The sequence below is a fragment of the Chiloscyllium plagiosum genome, unplaced genomic scaffold, assembly GCF_037043375.1.
Source record: "Chiloscyllium plagiosum isolate Xiang-an unplaced genomic scaffold, Cpla_swu_hap1 HiC_scaffold_28, whole genome shotgun sequence".
In the NCBI taxonomy this organism is placed as follows: Eukaryota; Metazoa; Chordata; class Chondrichthyes; order Orectolobiformes; family Hemiscylliidae; genus Chiloscyllium; species Chiloscyllium plagiosum.
Window position 1 is genome coordinate 48590655 of NW_028270166.1, and position 23688 is coordinate 48614342.

The 23688-nt window shown below is 40.5% G+C and overlaps 1 protein-coding gene across 4 annotated transcripts in view; it reads left to right on the plus strand.

Annotated features, from left to right (window-relative positions):
- The window catches only part of LOC122565142 (uncharacterized), a 106656-nt gene extending 85085 nt beyond the window's left edge, over nt 1-21571 (plus strand). For all 4 annotated transcript variants that reach the window (XM_043720808.2, XM_043720807.2, XM_087976186.1 and 1 more), the window contains 3 exons: nt 1523-1679; nt 15803-15897; nt 19541-21571. In XM_043720808.2, coding sequence (XP_043576743.2) covers nt 1523-1679; nt 15803-15897; nt 19541-20933 — 1645 coding nt within the window. In that variant the 3' untranslated portion in view covers nt 20934-21571. The remainder of the gene's footprint in view (nt 1-1522; nt 1680-15802; nt 15898-19540) is intronic.
- The last annotated feature ends 2117 nt before the right edge of the window (nt 21572-23688 follow it).

The window sequence follows — 23688 nt, forward strand, 5'->3', positions numbered from 1 at the left end:
AATTTGGACAGCATGGATGAGTTAGACTGAAGGGTCTGTTTCCATCCTCCATAACTCTATCTAGTCTCTGCAGGAGTTCCTCAGGATATTGTCATAGACCCAACGATCTTCTGATCATACCAACAAGGAACAAGAATGAGCCATTAGACCCTTTGGCCTGCTTTGCCATTCGTTAAGATCATGGTTGATCAGACATTAACCTCAACATTGCATTGCGGTACAACCCGATAATCTATTCTCCCCATAGTAATCAAGAATCTATCTGCCTTTATAAAGATTCTGCATCTACCTTTTGAGGAAGGATATTCCAAAGACAGTCAACCCTCTGAGGAAAAAAAAGTGTTTCCTCATTACTCGCATAGTAGGTGACCCCTCGTTTTAAACAATGACCTCCAGTTTTGGATTCTCACACAAGAGAAAACGTTCTATTGGCATCCACCTAGTTAACACCCTTCAGGATCTCGTATGTTGCAATTAAGTCAACTCTGACTCTTCTAAACTCCACTCAATACAGGCCTAGTCTGTCTAGCCTTTCCTCATAACGCAATCTGCTCATTCCAGGTACTACTCTAGTAAACTTTCTCTGGACTGCTTCCAATGCATTAACATCCTTCCATAAGTATGGTGACCAGTAATGTACATAGTATTCCACAGTCTCGCCAATGTCTTGTAAGACTGAAGAATAACCTCCCTACTCTTGCATTCAAGTCGCCTCGCAATAAAATATAATGTTATTAGCTTTCACAATTACTTGCTGTACCTGCATACTAACCTCAGTAATGCATGTACCATGACATCCAGATCTCTAAGCTCTGCAACCTCATCATTTAGAGGAAGGATCACTGTTATTTCTTCACACATGCTGCCCAAGCTGCTGGGCTTTTCCAGCAGCTTCTGTTTTTGTTCCATGTTATTCCAGTCATTTGGTTTGTCTCCAACACCACCTTATTATTATTTTTAAATTATCTGTCCGCCTCATTTAATCGGATAACAGGTCATCCCTTCAGTTGTTATTCAGCTATTGACACTTTACTCACACTGTCTAACAATCTTGGTCACCAACAGAGCCTTATTATTCCACACTCCAGTCACACCATTTGTATAGTCTTTTGATATCTGCCCATAAATTCGGTATTCTGTGTGCTTTCCTCTCTCTTTACCTGACAAAGGGGCTATGCTCTGAAAGCTAGTGATTTCAAATAAACCTGTTGGACTGTAACCTGGTGCTGTGTGATTTTTGACTTTGCCCTGTTTTATAGCCATTGTTCTTACATAATAAACCCAGAGCTGCATCTGCTTTTGTAACATTTACTACAATCTTTTCCACTTGCTTTATAATTCAGGGCTTCTTTGTTTTTCCATTCCATTCCATTGGAAACATAATCTGAATGCTATATTTTTCACTCTGTCTTCTTTTTCCAAGGATACGTCATCTGGACCTCTTATATGAATTGTCACTTGGTAATTTGAGTCCAGTTACCCCAAAATGAAGTATGAAATATTAATTTTCTTTCTTCATTAGACCACATGGAGCATGGGAACGAGAAACAAGACAAGAATGGGAAGGTAGAGAACTATTAAGAAGAGAATTGGACCAAGTAAGGTACAAAAGATTACGTCTTGACAGAAAAACACTGGAACCCGAGACACAGGAAAGATTACGATTCTTCTTAGATGGGGTAAGGCAAACAATGTAGTGCAAGTGTAAAAGGGACTTGCAGATAGGTTTTGTCTTTTTAGTTGTTAAATATCCAAGTAGTGGCTGCTGTTGTTTTTGTTTGAATGTTATTTTTGAAACTTCACTGCAAATGTTAATGAATGAATTCTGATTAACTTACTTATGTGAGTATTGCTTCCACGTTTGCGGTTTACCATGACATGTTATAAAACATGAAGATTGGTAAAATGCCTGATTTTGTGTCCTTTGGATTTACTGCTGCATGAATGTTTATCCAAACTGTTTTGCTTAACTCTTTCATGGGATATGGGGAAAGGATGTCAAATTTCTTTCCCTAAAGAACATTAGTAAATTGGATGTGTTTTTACAACAATTGATTATAGTTTTTATGATCACTATAAAAACTGTAGTGATCACTTATACTATATTTATATTCTATATTTATTAATTGCATTTAAATTCCACTAGCTGTCATGGTGAGATTTGATCCCATACCCCAGAGTATTAACAGGGGTCTCTCGATTACTGGCCCAGCGACATTATCATTATGTCACTGTTTTTGTAAAAGTAAGTATCGGATAGAAGACATTTAGAATGGTCTGTACAGCCCTTAAACCAAGATCTTCTCGGGAGGTTATAAAATATCCCATTACACTATTTGATAAAGAGTAGATGAGTTCTGCAATGTGTTATTAAAAAAAATCTTAGGATATCTCATTGCTAATCATGGCATCTTATATGCAACTTGACTGCTGTGTTACAAAGCTACCTGTTTAACCACACTTTAAAAACACTTCTTTCTTCCTTACATGTATTATAATCAATGACCTAGGTCATCATAGCAATAGGTCTGGTTGCTATGATAATGTGATGTATCAGATATTTATCTATGAAATGGTACAACTGATGCAGAAGTGTACATCTGTAGCTATCCCCAGGACATTGGTCTTTTGGTTGATACATTGATCTTGGGCCATCATATTTTACTTGTAGATTAAATGCCTTGAATTTAATGTCTATTGATTAGCATTGCTCATTGTTGAGTTTGGAATTGTTCTGTCGTGTCTTTGGGCTATTTTACTTTCATTGTGACCAGGCACGGTGGCACAGTGGTTAGCACTGCTGCCTCACAGCCCCAGAGACCCGGGTTCAATTCCCGCCTCAGGCGACTGACTGTGTGGAGTTTGCACGTTCTCCCCGTGTCTGCGTGGGTTTCCTCCGGGTGCTCCGGTTTCCTCCCACAGTCCAAAGATGTGCAGGTCAGGTGAATTGGCCATGCTAAATTGCCTGTAGTGTTAGGTAAAGGGGTAAACGTAGGGGAATGCGCTTCGGCGGGTCGGTGTGGACTTGTTGAGCCGAAAGGCCTGTTTCCACACTGTAAGTAATCTAATCTAATCTAATACTATATGTAAGCAGGATTTAATTTGCTTGTAAGTCAGCAGTAGATTTCCTGTTTACAAAATGGGAATATAACATGTGCTGTCATCAAAATTTGTTTTTTTTTTCCCTTTTCAAGAGCATATGATGTTAGATTTTTGGGGGACTACATCTTGATTTTCAGGGCTCCTTAAGTTAGAAAGCAAACTTTTCAAAGTAAGGTCTAGCAAACTTGCTGTCTCTAGTAAAGGACATTAAAATAGTGACTTGTACTGAGCATGCAGCCTGTGTTCAACAACAATCTGTTATTCTTCATTCTTTACCAATAATCCAGTTGCTGATATTGAAGCAAACTTGGGACCTGGGGATTAGGCTATTCTGGTTCAACTGGACTCCCAAATCTTTCCAAATGTCAAACTTGTAAAAACAAATACACACATTGACAACCAAAAATATATACAGATGGGCACTTCTATACATTTAAAGAAAAAAATCATAAGGGGAACAGACAAAATTGATTTCCCCATAATAATTTTTTTTCCTTTACACCAGATCGCTTAAAAACAAAAGAGGAAGAAAACCACTGAAATGTATTTTTTATCTTTTTATTCCAGTTGTAGTTTCTAAATTAAAAACCAGGAAGTGTTTCAGAAGGAAAATAAAGACTTTTTTTATAAAATATTTGGGAATTAATTAATTCAAATAAAATGTAGAAGTTAGCAATATTGCCCACACCTCCTCCCTCACCCTGAGAATTTCTTCCTTCTCCTTCCACACCTAGTCCACTGCTTACATTATCTCTTTAACTCACTTTCAGATTTTCTTGCAGACACAGACAGAGTCGCTGTACCTGTACTAGATCCACAAACATCTTGGCCCCTTATTTTTTTTTCTCTCGCACTCACTCCTGCTGCTGTTCCAGCTCTTTAAATGACAAATGCCCTCTCTACTATGTTACTGTTCTTTCAGTCATAACGTCTGTTTTTGGAGAAAAGCCAGAAACAGCAGTGAGGAAGTCTATTGGAAAAGTTGGAGCAGTAGCATTGGATATTGATGTGCAGTTGCAGCAGCAATTACTCACAGATTCTGTCTCCAAGGCATGTTCGTTCTTCCATTTAAATCACAATTTTTGTACTCGTGCAATTTGGTCTCTCATAGAGTTGTCAAATGAGCTTTAATCCATAAAATTTAGCAATGGGCTAACAGTTTCAAGGAAGATGTTTACTCCCATCTTTGCATTTTTGAAGAGTCATTTTAGGAGAGAATTCACCTGTTACCCTGTTTCTTTTGAGCATTCATGTGGAGTTTTCTGTATGCATTAAGCCAACAATAAAAATGTAGAGTGATATGTACGTCTTGTCAGATGTGGGAGTTTAAAGAGAGGTTAAGGGTTACTGCAGATTATATCTGCCATAAATGCTGCTGGCTGCGAATCTTATCAGATCGAATGGATCAGTTGGAGAGACAGTTAGAAGCAATGAGGAATTTGCAACAGCAACAGTATGTGATGGATGGCAGTTGTAGGAAGGGGGGGGATGTCTCAGATACAGTCACATAGATGAGTTAACTCCAGGAAAGGTAAGAGAGGTAGGCAGCTAGTGCAGGAGTCTTTTGTGGATATACCCATTTCAAACAGGTATGCTGTTTTGGAAAATGAAGGGGGTGATGGATTCTCAGGGGTACGTAGCACGAACAGCCAAGTTTCTGGTATTGAGACTGGCTCTAATGCAACGAGGGGTACGTCGGGTTCCAAGAGATCAATTGTGTTAGGGGATTCTGTAGTCCGAGATACAGACAGACGCTTCTGTGACCAGCAGCAAAAAAGCAGAATGGTGTGTTGTTTCCCTGGTGCCAGGATCAAGGATGTCTCCGAGAGGGTGCAGAATGTTCTCACGGGGAAGAGGGGCCAGCAAGAGGTCATTGTCTATATTGGAACCAACGATATAGGAAGGGAAAAGGTTGAGACTCTGAAGGGAGATTACAGAGAGTTAGGCAGAAACTTAAAAAGGAGGTCCTCGAGACTAGTAATATCTGGATTACTCCCGGTTCTACGAGCTAGTGAGGGCAGGAATAGGAGGATAGAGCAGGTGAATGCATGGCTGAGGAGCTGGTGTATGGGAGAAGGATTCATGTTTTTTGGATCATTGGAATCTCTTTTGGGGTACAAGAAGGATGGATTGCACATAAATTGGAAGAAGACTAATATACTGGCAGGGAGATTTGCTAGAGCTGCTCAGGAGGATTTAACTAGTAAGGTGGGGGAGGGGGGGGGGTGGCGGTGGTGTGGGACCCAGGGAGATAGTGAGGAAAGAGATCAATCTGAGACTGGTACAGTTGAGAACAGAAGCGAGTCAAACAGTCAGGGCAGGCAGGGACAAGGTAGGACTAATAAATTAAACTGCATTTATTGCAATGCAAGGGGCCTAACAGGGAAGGCAGATGAACTCAGGGCCTGGTTAGGAACATGGGACTGGGATATTATAGTAATTACGGAAACATGGCTCAGGGATAGGCAGGACTGGCAGCTTAATGTTCCAGGATACAAATGCTACAGGAAGGATAGAAAGGGAGGCAAGAGAGGAGGGGGAGTGGCATGTTTGATGAGGGACAGTTGTGCTGAGGGAGGATATTTCTGGAAATACATCCAGAGCAGTGATTTGGGTGGAACTGAGAAATAAGAAAGGGATGATCACCTTATTGGGATTGTATTATAGACCCCCTAATAGTCAGAGGGAAATTGAGAAACAAACTTGGAAGGAGATCTCAGCTGTGTGTAAGAAAAATAGGGTGGTTATGGTTGGGGATTTTAACTTTCCAAACATAGACTGGGACTGCCATAGTGTTAAAGGTTTAGATGAAGAGGAATTTGTTAAGTGTATACAAGACAATTTTCTGATCCGGTATGTGGATGTACCTACTAGAGAAGATGAAAAACTTGACCTACTCTTGGGAAATAAGGCAGGGCAAGTGACTGAGGTGTCAGTGGGGGAGCACTTTGGTGCCAGCGACCATAATTCCATTAGATTTAAAATAGTGATGGAAAAGGAAAAGAGCTAAAAGTTGAAGTTCTAAATTGGAGAAAGGCCAATTTTGACAGTATTAGGCAAGAACTTTCGAAAGCTGATTGGGGGCAGATGTTCGCAGGTAAAGGGACAGCTGGAAAATGGGAAGCCTTCAGAAATGAGATAACAAGAATCCAGAGAAAGTATATTCCTGTCAGAGTGAAAGGGAAGGCTGCTAGGTATAGGGAATGCTGGATGACTAAAGAAACTGAGGGTTTGATTAAGAAAAAGAAGGAAGCATATGTAAGGTATAGACAGGATAGATCGAGTGAATCCTTAGAAGAGTATAAAGGAAGTAGGAGTATACTTAAGAGGGAAATCAGGACGGCAAAAAGGGGACATGAGATAGCTTTGGCAAATAGAATTAAGGAGAATCTAAATGGTTTTTACAAATACATTAAGGACAAAAGGGTAACTAGGGAGAGAATAGGGCCCCTCAAAGATCAACAAGGAGGCCTTTGTGTGGAGCTGCACAAAATGGAGGAGATACTAAATGAGTATTTTGCATCAGTATTTACCGTGGAAAAGGATATGGAAGATATGGACTGTAGGGAAATAGATGGTGACATCTTGCAAAATGTCCAGATTACAGAGGAGGAAGTATTGGATATGTCTTGAAATGCATAAAAGTGGATAAATCCCCAGGACTTGATCAGGTGTACCCTAGAACTCTGTGGGAAGCTAGAGAAGTGATTGCTAGGCCTCTTGCTGAGATATTTGTATCGTCGATAGTCACAGGTGAGGTGCCAGAAGGCTGGAGGTTGGCTAACGTGGTGCCACTGTTTAAGAAGGGTGGTAAGGACAAGCCAGGGAACTATAGACCAGTGAGCCTGACGTCGGAGGTAGGCAAGTTATTGGAGGGAATCCTGATGGACAGGATTTGGAAAGGCAAGGACTGATTAGGGACAGTCAATATGGTTTTGTGTGTGGGAAATCATATCTCACAAAATTGATTGAGTTTTTTGAAGAAGTAACAAAGAGGATTGATGAGGGCAGGGCAGTAGACATGATCTATATGGACTTCAGTAAGGCGTTCGACAAGGTTCCCCGGGGGGGTTAATTAGCAAGGTTAGATCTCATGGAATACAGAGAGAACTAGCCATTTGGATACAGAACTGGCTCAAAGGTAGAAGACAGAGGGTGGTGGTGGAGGGTTGTTTTTCAGACTGGAGGCCTGTAACCAGTGGAGTGCCACAAGGATCGGTGCTGGGTCCTCAACTTTTTGTCATTTCCATAAATGATTTGGATGCGAGCATAAGAGGTACATTTAGTAAGTTTGCAGATGACACCAAAATTAGAGGTGTAGTAGACAGCGAAGAAGGTTACCTCAGATTACAACAGGATCTTCACCAGATGGGCCAATGTGCTGAGAAGTGGCAGATGGAGTTTAGTTCAGATAAGTGCGAGGTGCTGCATTTTGGGAAAGCAAATCTTAGCAAGACTTATACACTTAATGGTAAGGTCCTAGGGAGTGTTGCTGAACAAAGAGACCTTGGAGTGCAGGTTCATAGCTCCTTGAAGGTGGAGTCGCAGGTAGATAGGATAGTGAAGAAGGCGTTTGGTATGCTTTCCTTTATTGGTCAGAGTATCGAGTACAGGAGTTGGGAGGTCATGTTGCGGCTATACAGGACATTGGTTAGGCCACTGTTGGAATATTGTGTGCAATTCTGATCTCTTTCCTATCGGAAAGATGTTGTGAAACTTGAAAGGGTTCAAAAAAGATTTACAAGGATGTTGCCAGGGTTGGAGGATTTGTGCTATAGGGAGAGGCTGAACAGGCTGGGGCTGTTTTCCCTGGAGTGTCGGAGGCTGAGGGGTGACCTTATAGAGGTTTACAAAATTGAGGGGCATGGATAGGGTAAATCGGCAAAGCCTTTTCCCTGGAGTCTGGGAGTCCAGAACTAGAGGGCATGGGTTTAGGGTGAGAGGGGAAAGATATAAAAGAGACCTATGGGGCAACCTTTTCACACAGAGGGTGGTACGTGTATGGAATGAGCTGCCAGAGGAAGTGATGGAGTCTGGTACAATTGCAACATTTAAAAGGCATTTGAATGGGTATATGAATAGGAAGGGTTTGGAGGGATATGGGCATGGTGCTGGCAGGTGGGACTAGATTGGGTTGGGATATCTGGTCGGCATGGACGGGTTGGACCGAAGGGTCTGTTTCCATGCTGTACATCTCTGTGACTCTATGAGCAAATACTTTTTTATCAGCACTAAAGGAAACCGGTCACAAAGGGTAATATAGGTCCATTAAGTATAAATGCACTTGTTGTAAAGCTGTACAATGCACAATTTTAAATGAATACATTATCCATTTTCACAGCAGAGGAAGATGACGAGATATCAAAGTAAGGAGGCAAGTCTAAAGCAAGGAATTTGATGGATTTAAATATTGTTTTTAAAAAATGTAATGAAGAAATTAATCAAACTTATGTTAGCTTATTAAACACAAAAGACGAGAAAGTTGCAAATCTTTGTCATCATTTTCCAAAGCACTGTAAATTCAGGAATTGCACCTTTGGATTGAAAATGAGCAAATATCATCTATTATTTAAAGAGGGAAGGTGAAGAAACTAGAGGGTGAGACCTTTTAAATTTTACCGTATTTGTAATGAAATATACACACGGGATTATTAGAGGAGGTAATAGTGCCAATGTTGGAAGACCTGCACTGGTAATTGATTGAAATGCAGGAGACTTAGTGCTGAGGTTCATGTATCTTGATTGTTACGTTTGACAAGTGGTATTCTCCTTGAATCTGTCTAGGGTCTTGATATTTCACTCGAAGAATGGATGACTTAGATGTACGGGTTAGGAGTGGTGTAATCAAATTAGAGACTATGTTTTACACCTAAACAGAGCTAGGAGTAATTTCCTTGTAAAGCAACTTGCTTGAGCTTAGAGGAAGGACTCAACCTCACTTTGTAGGACTGTGGGAATATGGAGCTACTACCAAAGGGATAACTATTTCAAATAACATCAGGAAATACAGATGGTACTTGGAGGACCTTGAGCATGTACATCAGCCCCTTAAGGTCGCAAGACAACTGGGTAAAGTAGTTAGAAGGTATATGGTAAATGGCACAGAGTTTAAGAGCAGGAAGGTTATGCTGAGAACTGTATAAAACGTTGGTTAAACCACAATTGAAGTACTGTGTACAGTTCTGGAAACTACATTGAGTGATGTGATAGCACTGGAGAGGGTGCAGAGAAGATAGCCGAGATTTGTTGGGGTGTTGCATGGGCTGGAGAATTTTAGTTATAAAGAGAGATTGTACAGACCGGTGTTGTTTCTTTTGAGCAGTGGAGATTGAGAGGGGGGCATGATTGAGATGTATAAAATTATGAGAGGCAGAGATCGGATAGATAAAAAGAGACTTTTCCCTTTGATCGAGGGATCATTGGCCCCGGGGCATAGATTTAAGGTAAATGGCAGAACGTTTTGAGATGGTGTGAGGAAAAAACTTTTTCACTCAGAATCTGGTTTTGGGGTTAGAAACCTTGATAACACTTAAGAAGTACTTGCATGTGCACTTGTGATAACAACGCATACAAAGCAATGACCAAGTGTTGGAAAATTAGAATAGTTAGGTGATGTTTTCACTGGATTCATGGAATGAAGAGCCTTTTTCTTTGTTATAGATCTCTGACTATATAAGTAATTTTTAAAGAAATTGTTCATTGGGTGTGTCTGTCACTGGCAGGGCACTGGCAAAGCTAATCAGTAAGCCGTTTGATAAGTTTTCCCATGATAGGCCAATGGAGAAAGTGAAGTCGCATGGGGTCCGAGGTGTACTAGCAGATGAATAGAGAACTGGCTGGGCAGCAGGAGACAGAGTAGCAGTGGAAGGGAGTTTCTCAAAATGGAGAACTGAGACCAATGGTGTTCCACAGGGATCCGTGATAGGACCACTTTTGTTTGTGATATACATAAGTGATCTGGAGGAAGGTTTAGGTAGTCTGATTAGCAAGTTTGCAGATGACTTTAAGATTGGCGGAATAGCAGGTACTGAAGGGGACTGCCAGAGAACACAACAGAATATAGATGGATTGGTGAGTTGGGTAGAGAAATGACAGATGGAGTTCAATCCGGGCAAATGCAAGGTGATGCATTTTGGAAGATCCAATTCAAGAGCGAACTATATGGTAAATGGAAAAGCCCTTGAAAAAAAATTGATGTACAGAGAGAGATCTGGGTGTTCAGGTCCACTGTACCCTGATGGTGGCAATGCAGGTTGATAGAGTGGTCAAGAAGGCATATGGCATGCTTTCCTTCATCAGACAGTGTACTGAGTACAAGAGTTGGCAGGTCATGTTACAGTTGTAGAAGACTTTGGTTCAGTCACATTTGGAATACTGCGTAGAGTTCTGGTTGCCACATTAACAAAAGGATGTGGATGTTTTTGAGAGGGTGCAGAGGAGGTTCAGTGGCATGTTGCCTGGTTGGAGGGCGCTAGCTATGAAAAGAGGTTGAGTAGATTAGGATTATTTTCATTAGAAAGACAGAGGTTGAGGGGAACTGATTAAGGTCTGCAAAATCATGAGAGGTATAGACAGGATGGTTAGCAAGAAGCTTTTTCCCAGAGTGGGGGACTCGATTATGAGGGGTTATGAGTTCAAGGTGAGGGGGAAAGGTTTAAGGGAGATAAGTGTGGAAAGTTCTTTATGCAGAGGGTGGTGGATGCCTGGAGTGTGTTGTCAGTGAAGGTGATAGAGGCAGGAACAATAGCATCATTTAAGGTATATCTAGACAGATACATGAATGGGCAGGGAGCAGAGGGATACAGACCCTTAGAAATAGGTGACAGGTTTAGATAGAGGATCTGGATCAGCGCAGGCTTGGAGGACCAAAGGGCCTGTTCCTGTTCTGTAATTTTCTTTGTTCTTTGTTCTAATATTTGGTGCCCAACCCTAGGAGCCAACATTAGGCCATTTAGCCCATCGAGTCTGCTCTGCCAATCATCACTGATAAGTTTCTTAACTCCATTCTCCTGCTTTCTCCCCGTAACCCTTGATCCTCTTGACAATCAAGAACCTATCTATCTCAGTCTTAAATACACTCAATGACCTGGACTCCACAGCCTTCTGTGGCAATGAATTCCGTAGGTTCATCACTCTCTAGCTGAAGAAGTTTCTCCTTATCTCTGTTCTAAAGGGTCTTCCCTTTCCTCTAAGGCTGTGCCCTTGGGTCCTAGTCTCTCCTACAAATGGAAACATTTTCCCATTATCTACTGTGTCCAGGCCATTTGGTATTTTATATGTTCCTATTCGACCTTTGCTCATCCTTCTAAACTCTGTTGAATATAGACCCAGAGTTCTCAAACATTTCCTCATATGTTAAGCTTTTCATTCCTGGGATCATTCTCGTGAAACTCCTCTGAACACACTCCAGGGCCAATACATCCTTCCTGAGATATGGGGCCAAAAACTGCACACAATACTCCAAATGTGGTCTGACCAGAGCCTTATAGACCCTCAGAAGTACATCCCTGCTTTTACACTCAAGTCCTCTCAAAATAAAATAAATTCCGTCATTGCATTTGCTCTCCTAACCATTGATTCAACCTGCAAGTTTACCTTGAGAGAATCCTGGACTAGAATTCCCAAGTCTCTTTGCACTTTAGAGGTCTAAATTTTCTCCCCATTTAGAAAATAGTCATGCCTCTATTCTTCCTACCAAAGTGCATGACTTCACACTTTCCCACATTTAGTGGGATATTTAGAGGTCTTACTCATTTCTTCCACTGTGAAGACTAACGTGAAGTAATTATTTAGTTCCTCAGCTATTTCCTTGTTCCCTGCTACTTTCCTTGTTTCCCATCTGGCACTTCTTTGCCTTCTCTCCTAACCTGTCCAAATCAATCTGCAGCCTCCCCGCTTCATCAATGTCACCTGTCCCTCTACTTATCTTTGTATTGTGTGCAAACTTAGCCAGAATGCCCTCAATTCCTTTATCTAGATTGTTAATGTATAAAGTGAAAAGTTGTGGTCCCAAAACTGAGCCTTGCGGAACACCACCTCAGCTGCCATCCTGAGAACTCTTTTATACTTACTCTCTGCTTCCTGCCAAACAGCCAAACTTCTACCCATGCTACCACTTGGACCTTTATCTTACTCAGTAGCTCTTGTGCAGCATCTTGTCAAAGGCCTTATTGAAGTCCAGGTAGATAACATCCATTGGCTGTCCGTGGTCTAACCAGCTCATTACTTCCTCAAAGAATTCTAGCAAATTTGTTAGCCATGACCTTCCCCTGATGAATCCATGCTGACCTTTCCTTATTTTACCACGTACTTCCAAGTATTTAGAAATCTCATCCTTCATAATGGATTCTAGAATCTTACTCATGACTGAGGTTAGGCTAATTGGTCTGAAATTTTCTGTCTTTTGCCATACTCCCTGTTTAAACAGGGGTGTCACGTTAGTGAGTTTCCAGTCCTCTGGGACCCTTTTTGTTTCTAGCAATTCATGAAAGATCACCTCTAAAGCCTTCACTATCTCTTCAGCTATCTTCCTTAGAATTCTGGGGTGTAGTCCATCTGGTCCAGATCATTTATCCACCTTCAGCCCATTTAGTTTTTGTAGCACCTGTTTCTTGATGATTACCAACATACTCAGCTCTGCCCCCTCTCTCTTCAGTTTTTGGGATTTACTCGTGTTTTCCACTATGAAGAGTGACACGAAGTAATTATTCAGTTCCTCAGTCATTTCCTTGTTCCCCATTACTATCTCTCCAGCATCATTTTGCAGTGGCCCAATGTCCACTATTGCCTCTCTTTTCCTCTTTATATCTCTAAAGAAACTCTCACAGTCTTTCTTTATATTACTAGCTAGTTTACCCTCATCTTTAACCTTCTCCCTCATTTCTTTGTTTGTTGCCCTCTGTTGGTCTTTCTAAGCTTCCCAATCCTCCGGTTGCCCACTGCCCTTCCCCACATTATTGCTTTCTCTTTTGTTTTTATGCTATCTCTGACTTCCCTCGTCAGCCATGGTTTCCTCATCTTCCCTGTATCATGCTACTTTTTCCTCAGAATGGACCTCTGCTGTATCTTCTGAATTTCTCTCAGGAACTCCTGCCATTGCTGGTCCATTGTCTTTCCTGCTCGGTTCCTCTCCCAGTCTATTCTATCCAGCTCCTCTCTCATGCTTCTGTAGTTGCCTTTATTCAGCTGTAATACTGTTACCTCTGATTCTATATTCACCTTCTGAAACAGCAGAGTAAACTCAATCATATTATGATAACTGCCTCCTAAGGGTTCCTTCACTTTAAGCTCCTTTATCATTGAACAACATGTCATTTGTATTGCCTGTTCTCTAGTGGGCTCCACCACAAGCTGCTCCAAAAAGCCATCTTGTATACATTGTATAAATTCCTTTTCTTGCAATCCATAACCAACCTGATTTTCCCAATCCACCTGCACAATTAAATCCCCTATGATCACTGTAACTTTGCCTTTCCTACACAGCTTTTTTTAATCTCCTGTTGTATCTTGTGTCCCCGTTCCTGTCTACAGTCTGGAGGCCTGTACATAACTCCAACTATGGGTTTTTTTTTACTTTTGCGGTTCCTCATTCCTACCCACATAGATTCTGCAGCATCTGATACTACTTTGTTTCTTTCTGTTACTAAAAAGGCAACCCCACCCCCTCTGCCCACCTGCCTATCTTGTTGATAGGATGTTCAGCTCCCAATCCTGATCCCCCTTGCAACCAGGTCTCCATGATGCCAGCCACGTCATGCCTGCCAATTTCAATCTTTACACTTAAGGATGTCCCCTTTGGTTTTAGTCTCTCCTATCAATGGAAACATTTTCCCAACATTTACTCTGTGCAGGCCATTCAATATTCTGTATGCTTCAATTAGATTCCCCCTTCATTCTTCTGAACTCCATTGAGTACAGCCCCATAGTCCTCAAATGTTCATCATATGTTAGGCTTTTCATTCCTGGGACCATTCTCATAAACTTCCTCTGAACACATTCCAGGGCCAGTACACCCTTCCTAAGATATGGGGCCCAAACTGCACAAAATACTCCAAATGTGATCTGACCAGAGCCACACAGAACCTCGCAAGTATATCCCTGCTTCTATATTCAAGTCCTCTTCAAATAAATGCCATTATTGTATTTGCCTTCCTAACTACTGACTCAACCTGCAAGTTTACCTTGAGAGAATCCTGGACTGGAACTCCCAAGTTTCTTTGCACTTCAGACTTCTGAATTTTCTCCCTGTTTAGAAAGTAGTCCATGCCTCTATTCTTCCAAAGTGTATGACCTCACACTTTCCCACATTGTATTCTATCTGCCAGTTCTTTGCCCACTCTCCTAACCTGTCCAAATCCATCTGCAGCCTCACCACCTCTTCAATGCTACCTGTCCCTCTACCTATCTTTGTATCGGCTGCAAACTCCAACTTTTGCGTTACACCTTTTTTAAACAGGGGTGTCACATTAGTGATTTTCCCGTCCTCTGGGACCCTCCCTGACTCCAGCAATTCCTGAAAAAGCACAACTAACACCTCCACTATCTCTTCAGCTGTCTCTCTTTTCACTCTGGGGCGTAGTCCATCTTATCCACCTTTAGCCCATTCAGTTTTTCTAGCACCTTCTCCTTGACGATGACCACCATACTGAGCTCTGTCTTCTTACTCTCTTGAATTTTTGACATATTACTCATGTCTTGCACCTTGAAGACTGATGCATTACGTTGGTCCACAATCCTTTATCTACTCTGTTTTAAAAATAACAAACAAAGCTAGTAGCTTTGAGTGTATGATTTCTCTTTTATCCAGTCTTGATTGTTCTGATTTCCCCCTGTTACATGTCCCTAGTGATGGAATCATGAATTTTCTCTCCCACCAATATCGGGTTGATTGACATCAAGAAAAATTAGCTTAATGATACAGAGAAATTTGTTGATTAAAAAAAAAGCAAAACAAGAGAACAAAACATAATTGATTAATATGTTTAGTTATATCTTGCAGTGATAACAACTCTAGATTTTCTTTGATAGCATGGCTGGCAGTTGAAATGTGTGGTGTGCAAGGTAAATCCACAAGTTTCAATTCCTTTATGCTGCATTTATTTGAGTTAATTGTCTTTAGGGTGGTGAAGGACAGCCTCTAGTTAGTTTCAGCTTAAATACACAGAGGGGCTTGATTTACTAGAAACAAAGCTGTGCTTGTCTTCACGTTCTGCAAGACTTTGTTTTGATGGTCCTCAATTATGAATTAGTGCTCTGACCCATCACGCAGAGGGTGGTGCGTGTACGGAATGAGCTGCTAGAGGAAGTGGTGAAGGGTGGGACAATTACAACATTTAAAAGGCATCTGGATGGGTATATGAATAGGAAGGGTTTAGAGGGATATGGGCCAAGTGCTGGCAATGGGACTAGATCAGTTTAGGATATCTGGTCAGCATGGACAAATCGGATTGAAGGGTCTGTTTCCGTGTTGTACGTATCTATGACTCTAAATCAGTTTATACATACATAATAACACTTGGTGAGGAACCGGTATTATTGTTCAGTAGAACACAAAAATAACAGCAATAATTTAAAAGACAGGTGAAAACGTCACTTCACTAAACTCAACCAGGTTGATAGCTTCAGATTGCTATATATTTTTCTGAAGTGCGTCTTTTGTTATCAACAACTTGCAGTAACCTGATGTTCTGTTTCTTTGCAGGAGGGAGGGAAAGAGCAGGAGCGTAATTTCCGTGAAAGGGAATGTCTACACTCTAACATGTATTATGAAGAAACTTTGAAAAGACCTGATATTGGGTGAGAAGCATTGTGTTGCTTAACTTTCCAAGTCACAAAGGAGAGGGTAAGGGGGAGGATTTAAACAGATGAGAACCATCCATAGTTTTCCCAAATCCATAGTTTTCTTCTCACAATCTTGACTCTTTTGGAAAACTAACGCCAGTGCAGCTTCTGCATCATTCATCATCTCTTTTAAGTTCATAGGATGAGATTTATCAGGACCCAAGAGCTTGTGAGCCTTCAGTTCTATCGTTTGCTCAGCACCATTTCTGTAGTGATTGTAATTTTACCAAGTTCCTCTCTTTGTTACACCTCCTAAGTTTCAGCTATTACTGGAATATTTTTAATATCCTCTACAGTAAAGACACATTATCTACCATAAACTCCCCATTCTCAAACCATAGAGGATCATTACTCACTTTATTTCTTTGTCGAGCCTCTTGCTATCCATTTTTACTTTCCTAGTTTGTTTCCTCAATACTTTTCAGTCATTTTCAGCTGTTCTTCAGATTTTGATAAATCATCTGATCTCCCACTCAACTTTGCACAATTATATTACTTTTAAGTTTTATGCTTCCCAAAACCTTTCTTCATTAACTACAGATAGTGGATCCTCCCCTTGATTTTTTTCTTTATAATAGGTGTATATTTATTTGAGTATTCTTCAATATCTCCTTAAATGTCTGCCACTCCTCCTTTATTGATCTGCCTTCTAGTTTAGTATCCCAGTTTTACTCCAGCTAACTCAGCTTTCACACCCACATACTTACCCTTATTTATGTTGAAAACACTAGAATCATAGAGTCCCTGCAGTGTGGAAGCAGGCCAGTCAGCCCAATCAAGTCCACACTGATCTTCTGAAGACCATCTCACCAAAACCCAGCCCTCTATCCCATCTCTGTAACCCTGCATTTCCCATGGCTAACCTAGCCTGCACATCCCTGGAGACTATGGGCAATTTTTTAAACATTTACAATCCACCCAACTAGTCTAGAGACACTCTTCTTTCTTTCAAACTAAATGTAAAATTCAATTAAATTGTGGTCACTGTGCTGCCAAAAATGACATCATTAATTAATGCAGTCTGATTACACAATACCAAGGGTTAATAAAACCCTTTTTTCTGGATGGTTTCAGATGTGCTACTCAAAGGAAGTATCTCAAAAGCAATCTGTGAATTCCTCATTCAGGCTACCATTTCCAGTCTGATTTTTCCAGTTTATATGTAGATTAAAGTCGCTCATGATTATTGGTATCCCTTCATCATTAGCACCCAATATTTCTTCTTGTATACATCACCCTACATTGTGATTACTGTCAGCAGACCTGTAGACCACTCTCACTTCTATCTCATACTATTTCACAACTCTACTTAACTATATTCTGGGATTTTACAGTTGCTTCAAGAATTGGATTCCACAACTGTCGTCTTCTAAAATTGTCATAGAGATGTACAGCACGAAACAGACCCTTCGGTCCTATACTTCCAAGTCTTAGAGAGTAAATGATAAATTAGGTTTAAAAATACAATCCAGTTCTCATTTTACAGTAATTATACCCTTACTTAGTATGACATGATTTTATATTGATAATTTAATTTGAAGTTATTTTGGAAAGGATTATGGATTTGGCAGTCCTAGATTGGTGGAATGTGGGGCTTAATTCTCACTGGATTCCTGAGGGAGGTAGAAAGGATGGACTTGGCATTGGATGTGGCTTTTCCACAATGACAGCACTGGTTTGTTATATAGATTAAATATGTTTTATTTAGAATGTTGTAAACATTAAATCTGGTATTTGTGATTTGGCTTTTGGAAATATGTTAATATCAGTTCCCTTCTCTCACTGTGCCTTTCTACTTGTGTTTGCCTATCTCTCTCTCTCTTTCTCCCCCTTGCCCTCCCTTTGACCATCCTTCTTTGTCCATTCCTCTGTCTTTTCATTATCTCTCTCTCTCCCTCTTAATTTTTTTGCTGAAGTTAAAATATTTGTTTTCTAACACTGAACAAATGATTATTGGTTGCTTCCAAAGTTCAATTTCTTTATCTTTTGATGTTAACCATAGTAAATAGAAATTTTATCTGAGCGTTGAAGTTTAAATTTGTCTTAAGAGTTTTTTAAATAATCTGGAAAATACACAAACCATTTTTGTACTGAAGAGAAAAGATGTCTATCATCCAACAGATATAAATCTGTAAATGCTACAGATTCAGTCAGGATCTGTACTTTTCCTAGGTTTACAGAACCTGCCTTCAGCTAAGTGTTGCTGCTCTAGGCAGGAAGTAGTGAGTCCCAAGTCAATGTTGAGAGGTTGGAGATAGTTGAGTAAAGAAAAAGGTTAGGAACATTACTGTGAAACAATATAAGTAGAAATGTTTCATTTTAAACTTTATTTTATAACATCAGTTATAAAGTTAGAATTTTCAGTTAATGAGAGAAAAATTATGGAAAATCTTTTTACTGAAATACTTTGAATATTTAAATTTGGAAAAAAATATTGGTAGTGAAATATTTATGGTAAATGTCTACATATACAAAGTTTATAATTAGAACTTGCTGCAACTTACAGACTGTGGAAAGGTTATTATCATATATTCTGTACGTGAGGGCAATATATCTGTATATATGTTTTAGTTTTATATGTGCATTCATCCATAGATATGTCTACATATTTATATTAAAAATTATATAAGCAATCTGCATTGCTGTCAAGCCTGTGCCTCTGCATATATTTTATTATGCCTGGCTCTGATTGATTAATCCTAGCTGTCCCTAAGTGAGAAAGAGCTATTCTACACAAATACTGACATCGAAAAGGTTTAGTTGATAATGACTAAGAATGTAGTATTTCTATTGGTACAATACTGCTACCTAGAGGTCAACAGCAACCAGAAAAGGCATGGAGCAGGGTGCAGACTTCAGTGATTTAGAGACTAGGGTTGATGGAGCTATCTCTCATAGCCCCACCTTCATTGAAGTAGACCCAGTGGGCCTGAATGTACGTATTATAAGGTTGAAGCTTACGGAACTGAAACAGAATCCAAAATGAATTGGTAAGCATATTTAATACAGATAAATACATGTATGTTTGAAAAGAAGAAATAAATTACCAGTGTTTCAGATAGCATATTGCCACTGAATGCCAGAAGAGAAAGATTTCTGTATCAAAGTAATGAATTCTCTTAATTTTAATTTACGTGCAGCATGGTGGCTCAGTGCTTAGTACTACTGCCTCATAATGCTAGGGACCCGGATTCGATTCCAGCCTTGGGCAACTGTCTGTGTGGAGTTTGCACATTCTCCCCGTGTCTGCATGGGTTTCCTTTGGGTTCCTCCCACAGTCCAAACGTGTTCAGGTTAGGTGAATCGGCCATGCTAAATTGCCCATAGTCTTCAGGAATGTGTAGGTTAGGTGCATTAGTCAGGGGTAAATGTAGAGTAAAACGATAGGGGAATAGCTTTAGGTGGGATACTCTTCGGAGGGTTACTGTGGACTTGTTGGCCCGAAGGACCTGTTTCCACACTGTAGGGATTCTCTGATTCTAGTATCAGCAATGAAGACTGCTCATTTGTAAATTATGGGGTTTTAAGTTAGATGTGTGCTGCACTACCAATTACCCTTATTCACATCTATACTGATAGTTCCTTTTATTTTGAACAGGTACTGCCGAGGTTTGAGTGGTGATCCTAGCTGGAAGATGGAAGGATTTCCTGATCTATCTTCCCCGGGGAAGCTGGGAACAGGCCTGACATCGGGCACAGCTGTCCAGAGGAGCCTGAAAGGTTTATACAGAATGGAGCTAGCAGAAGCTCAGAGGACTGACCCTTCACTGGAAGCTGTGCGATATCAGGCCATGCATCCCACCAGCAAAACAAATAATGACCTTGGGGGTACATTCCTGTACAAAGACGGGATATTAATTCGGCGATGGAGTCCAAAGGAAGGCTTTTTCAAGGGTTCAGAAATATTTGAGGAAGTGGTAGTCCCTGAGATATATCGTGGTGAGATATTAAAGGTTGCTCACAACATTCCGTGCTCTGAACACCAAGGCATTAAGCACACAGGACGCCGTATGCTGCAGTATTTCTACTGGCCATCAGTTTTCATTGATGTGGCACATCATTGCAAAGCATGTGAAAAATGTCGTTATTCACATAAACGAGGAGATGCAGGCAATCTGGGGTTACGACCCCTACCCACTATCAACATACCATTTAAAAGAGTGAGCATTGATGTAGTGGGACCATTGCCTTTCACAACTAACTCTGGGAAGAGTTACATTCTTATGATGGTGGATTGTGCATCCAGATATCCTGACGCAACAGCACTTGTCTCAGTCGAAGCAGACATTGTCGCCATGGCCCTGCTTGTAATGTTTACACGAGTCGGGTTTCCAGATGAGATACTGTCCAATCAGGGCGAGAATTTTATGTCCCAATTGGTTATGCAGCTAAAACGGCAGTGCCAAGAGAAGCAGCTCCGCAGCAACTCATATTATCCCCAAGTAAATGAACTGGTGGAAAAGTTCAATGGGACATTGAAACAAATACTGCGTACCTATGCTGAGCAGAACCCTTGTGACTGGGATGAAAAGTTGCAGTATCTTCTGTTTGCCTGTAGGGAGATGCCACAGGACTTGACTGGGTTCTCACCCTTTGAGCTTCTATATGGGCGCCGAGTATATGGGACTTTGCTTCTGATCAAAGAGGCTTGGTTAGGGAAATGCTTTGGCACGGATAAGTACATAGTGGAACATGTGCTGAATGCAAGGGATGCCTTACTTGATTTGATAGAAAATATTCCAGAAGATCGGAAACAGTCTATATATGGCCGAAATCTCTGGTACTGCCATAATGCTGGAACCCGAGCATACGATGTAGGTGAAAGAGTGCTGGTACTACAGCCTGTAAAACGACAAAAAACACAGCTTCACTGGGAAGGCCCATATACTGTGGTGGAGCCAGGAAAATACGTGTATTATACGGTTGAAATACCATTTAATAAATTTCGAATATACCACGTTAACATGATGAAGCCTTACCTTGATTCCTAGGAGATTACTATAGTAGAGTAAAATGTTTGATTTTTAGTTTGTTTCCTTGTTTTAGAGATTACATTGGTTCCTTGACTTAATTATAATTATTTCTAAAATAAATAAAAATTTTAAGACCCAGAAACCATAAACAACATGCAAATTTGGGTGTTCGGTAATGCGTGAGTTGCTGATACCAATTTACAGATATCTAGTACATTCACCCCTTTACTTTGTGGGATCCATCTCGTCTTTGAAAAGAAATATGTATGGATTTGTCAAGGATAAACGGTCATTAAGTTCCCAAACAAAAATGGTTGACAAATGAAGTTTTAAAAGCAAAGGGAATTTGAAGGACAGGAGGTCTTTTGTAATTTGTGTATGAACAAGTTGTCAACATATCATTAATTGTCTGTACTTGAAGGAAATGATGATTTGAGCAGGTTAACGAAGAGCTGAATTGACCATGAGTGAAAGGAGCTGCCATTTGACAGACTACAGTTAAACCAGAAGGGTAATTAACTAATTACAGACTTATTCAATGTATATTTATTTGTATCATTAAATGTATATGTACATTTCATAATTGCTGAGTATTGTGTCTCAGATTGCTGTTCACTGCTGTTTAAATAAAGTAATTAGTTGTTTTAGTCTGTAAACACCTGGTCTGCATGGTAATATCCACTGTTCAGAAAGGATTAGCCAAGCACTGTATAAAACTACGAGAAATTCACACAGATTACTGCCAGGGAAGCTATTGTTGGCCTTTGGTTATGGGATACAAGACTAGACATAGGGAAGGGTGTTGTTTCTGAATAATATTCTGTAAGAATATCATCTTGGAAGTTCTTGGAAAAATAGAGTTGCTAAAAATCCAGTCTCTGTTAATGTGGGACAGCAATGGAATTGTGTCACTGGCAGAAGTGTAAAGAAGGGCTTGATGGCATAAAAGGGACAAAATTGCAATGACAGCTTGCATTTTCTAAAGTGCTTCATAGAGACATAAGTGCAAAGAAATAAAAGTTGAATCAAAGAATTGGATGGCATTGAAGTAAAGGTAGGGAGCAGAAAGACAGAGGGTTTGAATTTAGGAAATCCACAAAGTGGTCAAGAGCAAAGCCAGGCAGTAATAGAGCAAATGGAATGGTGTTGCTTGTGAAGCCACAGTAGGGAATAGAGATTGAGGTTTACAAAGATAGGAAACAGGGATATAAACAGAAGGCTGTTGATTGTAATCATAAACAGAAAATTCCGGAAATATACCAACCAGTCTGACAGAGAGGAGAATGAACACTTTTGATTGATTGAGCTTTTGTCAGAACTGGGGACTTTTAAATGGCTGATGTCATGTTAGTCGTTCTCAATTTTAAAAGTTCTGCTGTTTAGAAGCCAGAAAATGCTTTGCAAGTAATTTTGAACTTGTTAACTTTGTTTTCTATTAATCATTCATGATATGTGGGCATTGCTTGTCATCCTTCATTGCACTGGAGAAGGTGGTGGTGATCTGCCTTCCTGAATTGCTGCTGTGCTTGGGGTGTATGGGTGTGGACAGTGCTGCTAGGAAGAGAGTCACAAGAATTTAGTCTAGCAACAATGAAAGTATTTCCCAATCCTTGGATATACTTCTAAGTCAGATGGGGAACTTGCAGGTGGTGGTGTTTGCATGTATCTGCTGCCCCTTGTCCTTCTAATTAGTAGAGTTTGTAGGTTTGGAAAAACGTTGGCAAATTTCTGCAGTGGATCTTGTAGTTGGTACATATTGTTTTCACTGTGCATCTGTGATGAAGGGAATGAACATTACAGGTGGTGGATGGGCTGCCAATTAAGCAGCTGCGTTGTCTTGAATGTTGAGTTTCTTGAATGTTCTTAGAGGTACTCTAACCAGGTCATACCCTCGACCTCAAGAGTGTGGTGCTGGAAATGCACAGCAGGTCAGGCAGCATCCAAGGAGCAGGAGAATCAATGTTTCGGGGCGGAGCCCTTCATCAGGAATTCTACCTGTCTTCACCTATCCCCACTTCACCACCCTGCCTCTGCCACCTCCAGTCCTGAAGAAAGATTATAACTGAAATGTCGACTTCTCCACCTCCTGATGCTGCCTGGCTTGCTGTGTTCTTCCAGACTCCTGCCTCTCTATCATAAACTGAACTGGACCAACCATATTAATACTTTTGACCAAGAAGAGGTCAAAGGCTAGAAGGTTTGTGATGGTTACCTCACCTCCTGACTCCCTAAAGCCTGGCAACTATCTACAGGTCATAAGTCAGCAGTGTGATGGAATATTTCTACTTGTCTGAATGAGTAGCTCTAAGAACATTCAAGAAACTCAACATTCAAGACAATGCAGCTGCTTAATTGGCACTCCATCCACCACCTGTAATGTTAATTCCCTTCATCACAGATGCACAGTGAAAACAATATGTACCAACTACAAGATGCTCTGCAGAAATTCACCTATGCTTTTCCAAACCTACAAACTCTATTAATTAGAAGGACAAGGGGCAGCAGATACATGCAAGCACCACCACCTGCCAAGTTCCCCATCTGACTTAAATGTACATTTAAGGATTGGGAAATATTCTTTCATTGTTACTGGATTAAATTCTCCCCTTACATCTGAAACGTCGACTTCTCTATCTCCTAATACTGCCTAGCTTGCTGTGTTCTTCCAGTCTCCTGTCTGTCTATTTTGGATTCCAGCAGCTGCAGTTTTTTTTGTCTCTAACCAGTTCGGTTTATGGTCAGACATAACCCAGGATGTTGATAATGAGGGATT